We start from the raw sequence: 3,163 nt of genomic DNA, 5'->3' as shown, positions 1-3,163 counted from the left end.
GGAATAACAAGTTAAATTTACTATGTTGGAATTAATAGATAAATTTTAGCGTTGAGTCTTCGACATAGTTTTGTTTCAATAGGAAATTAAGGAAGGAAATATAACCAACCAATTCTTACTTGCGTATTGGTTCTGATCATAATTGTATTCCTTATTGTTTTATTGTTTTATTTTTAATTAGAGAAATCTAATACTACCTTCATCCCATGAAAATAGGCTTGGTTTCCCTTTTTGTTTGTCCCAAATTATAGGCTACTTTCCTTGTTGAGAGTATAATTAATTTCTTAATTTTCTAAAATACCACTATATAATATGGCTTGTTATTAACAAATATGTGTTATCATTATTCAATGTAGGGGGTATATTAGAAAAAATGTAAATAGAATTTATAGTTCAACATATATTAATTAAGTTTCTTAGTTTGTGAAAATATAAACATGTGTATCTTTAAGAGACGGAATGAGTACTTTATTGAACAAGACTGGCCACATGTAATAAATAATCAAGCACTTTACAAAGTTCTTGAGCCTCAGGATGTAAAAGATCACCAGCAAAAAGCTCTTCAACCATGCCATTAACTTCTATTGAACTGCAGCCCGGGATTTTCTCCATTCGTCTCTCCTCAGTCAATCTCCTAACATTCTCAGCTTCGGCTTCCAAGCCAGCTTCCTTGTACATATTATAAGAAAGCATGTGAGTCCCATAGTCGGGCAATCCCTCATTAGTTAATTTTCTCCACACCATTTTCCCCGATGTCAACCTTCTCGTGATCCTACAAGCTGCAAGCAAAGCTCCCCACACATTAGCATCGCCTTCGCAAATTCTTCCCATTTTCTCTTCAATGAATTTCTCTGCCTCCTCTAATCTACCAGATCTAGCCCAAAGGTCAACTGTACATGCATAATGTGGTTCAACCCCATAAACACTATCCATATTTTCAAACAACGAAAGGCCCCTGTCAACCAAGTTTGCATGAGTACAGGCTGTATCAGAAATAAAAGTGGATTCAATTGTTTGAAGCCCCCTCAACACCATCTTGTCAAACAATTGAAGTGATTTTAATGCATCCCCGTTCATCGCCACCCCAGACATGATTGCATTCCAAGCTCTACTACCCTTGTCATCAATATCTTCAATAACTGATAAAGCCAACTCCACACTCCCACACTTTGAGTACATGTCCACTAATCCAGTGGCTAATATAGGATTTGAGTCATGTTCACACCATTTAGCATAAGAGTGCACAAACCTTGTGCTAATGCACCAGTATCAGCACAAGCAGTAAGAACACTGATAAGAACTGACTCATTAGGCTTCACATTCAGTTCTTCCATTTCTCTAAACAAGCTTAACACTTCTCTAAGATCACTGATCAGCGAATATGCTGCCACAATCGCGCTTCAAGAAATCACATGTTTCTGAGACATTTCTTCAAACAGCCCCCTCACATTCTCAATGTCCCCCATTTTCCCATACCTGTCTATCATCGTTGTCTACAACACCTCATCTCTTTCCGACATTTCATCAAACAATGCTCGTGCTTTTTCCATATCAAGATTCAATGAATAGAACTCAATCAAAGCCTCAACAATAAATGGTTCATGAAAAAAATCCTAATCTAACAACATGGCCATGTACTACAAGACCCATACGCCTAGACTCATGCAAAGCCGTAGAACATGCCTAGATTAATGGTGTAAATGTATAATTATTCTTAATAAGACCATCCTTTAACAACTTTTTATAGCAGAGAATCACGTCTACAGCTAAATTAGACTGCACATATCATCTGATCATGTTGTTGTACAGAAGGTACTCAGGTACCGGAGCTGCTAAAAAATGGTGCAAGCATAGGCAGAGGCGGAGCAGAAATTTTTAGTTCACGAGCACAATCAAACTATGTACAAATCGAATAGTTTGTTATTTATTTCTGAATGATTTATACTTAATTCAAGAAAATACAAATTTACATTTAAAAAATATTTTTTCATTAATATTTTGCTCATCATTTTCATCCATTTGATTTCGAACGGTCATTTTATTAATATTTTGTTCATCACAACAAAATTCAAATTTTAGTTTAAAAAATTTATACTGTATTTAATACAAACAATCCATTCAAGTGATCTAAATAAAAAATATATAACCAATATTCAATTCAGTAAATACAATTCATTAAACATAAGTTAAATTGATATAGTCAGTTCAGACAAATTCCATGTACACAAATAGAAAAAGAGAAAATGCAAATTTATGTTCTAATTAATTGAAATTTTGATTGAAAAGTGAAATTTTGTAAAAAAAAAAAAAAAAAAATTATAAACAAATTTTAATAAGTTAGGAGAATTATGATTTTGGTAAAATGTGTGAGACGGAGAGTAAGATAGAGTATGAGAAAAGGAAAAAAATTAAATCTATTGTGATTTTGCCTTGTTTGGTAGGAATTAAAATCAGATTTTTAGTAAATTTTGATAAAAGTTAAGAATTTCATGAAATATGTTATTAAAATTAATTATTAACTTTGATTTTGATTAAAATTTAGATTTCAATCGATATCAAATAGATCTTATCCAAAAAATGAAAAAATCTCAGAAATTGGGGGATCACGTGACCGCCAAGACCCCCCTTGGGATCCAACCTGCATCCTGCATAGAAAAACAAGTTGGGATTTCTAGAGGTGGCGGCAAATGAGAGAAACAGGGCAACGATTGATGGGTTCTCGGAGAAATTGATTTTGAGGAGGTGGGCATGCATTTGTTCGAGTTGATTGAGAGTTTCACTATTTAGCGTGAGGAATGCGAGTGTCGATGTGATGTTTGTTTGTGGCGTAATTGTCCTTTTGAATCATTCAAATTGGTGGGAATTGCTGGTTTGATCGGAATCATTAATATAAAGCTTTATTTTCTTCATTTTTGTACCATGTGTTTATTAGTATGGCAATGGGTTGAGTTCGGGACGTGGCACCCCATCACGCCCCTCTCATGCCCTGCCCCACTTTAGACAGGGGCGCGGCAAGGACTTGCCCCGTTTGCTACCTTTTTTTCACATATTCAATATTTCGAGTTTATGCTATTGTTAGAGAATAAAATACAAATTCGAAAAAAATAATGCTCAAACTAAATTCTTTTCTTTTCTTCTTGGGGGGGGGGGGGGGGGGGCGCGC

The 3,163-nt window shown here is 34.8% G+C and overlaps 1 protein-coding gene across 1 annotated transcript in view; it reads right to left on the bottom strand.

The window, feature by feature from the left end:
• Window positions 1–468: 468 nt before the first annotated feature.
• LOC111372437 (pentatricopeptide repeat-containing protein At2g22410, mitochondrial-like) overlaps window positions 469–3,163 on the bottom strand; it is an 8,923-nt gene continuing 6,228 nt past the window's right edge. Inside the window, exons 2-3 of the mRNA XM_022994795.1 lie at window positions 1,250–1,384; window positions 469–1,196 (exon numbers count right to left, since the gene is read on the bottom strand). Coding sequence (XP_022850563.1) covers window positions 469–1,196; window positions 1,250–1,384 — 863 coding nt within the window. The remainder of the gene's footprint in view (window positions 1,197–1,249; window positions 1,385–3,163) is intronic.

Source organism: Olea europaea, chromosome 2 (genome assembly GCF_002742605.1).
Source record: "Olea europaea var. sylvestris chromosome 2, O_europaea_v1, whole genome shotgun sequence".
In the NCBI taxonomy this organism is placed as follows: Eukaryota; Viridiplantae; Streptophyta; class Magnoliopsida; order Lamiales; family Oleaceae; genus Olea; species Olea europaea.
The sequence above is the reverse complement of the archived record's forward strand: the minus strand, read 5'-3'. Positions and strand labels throughout refer to the sequence as shown.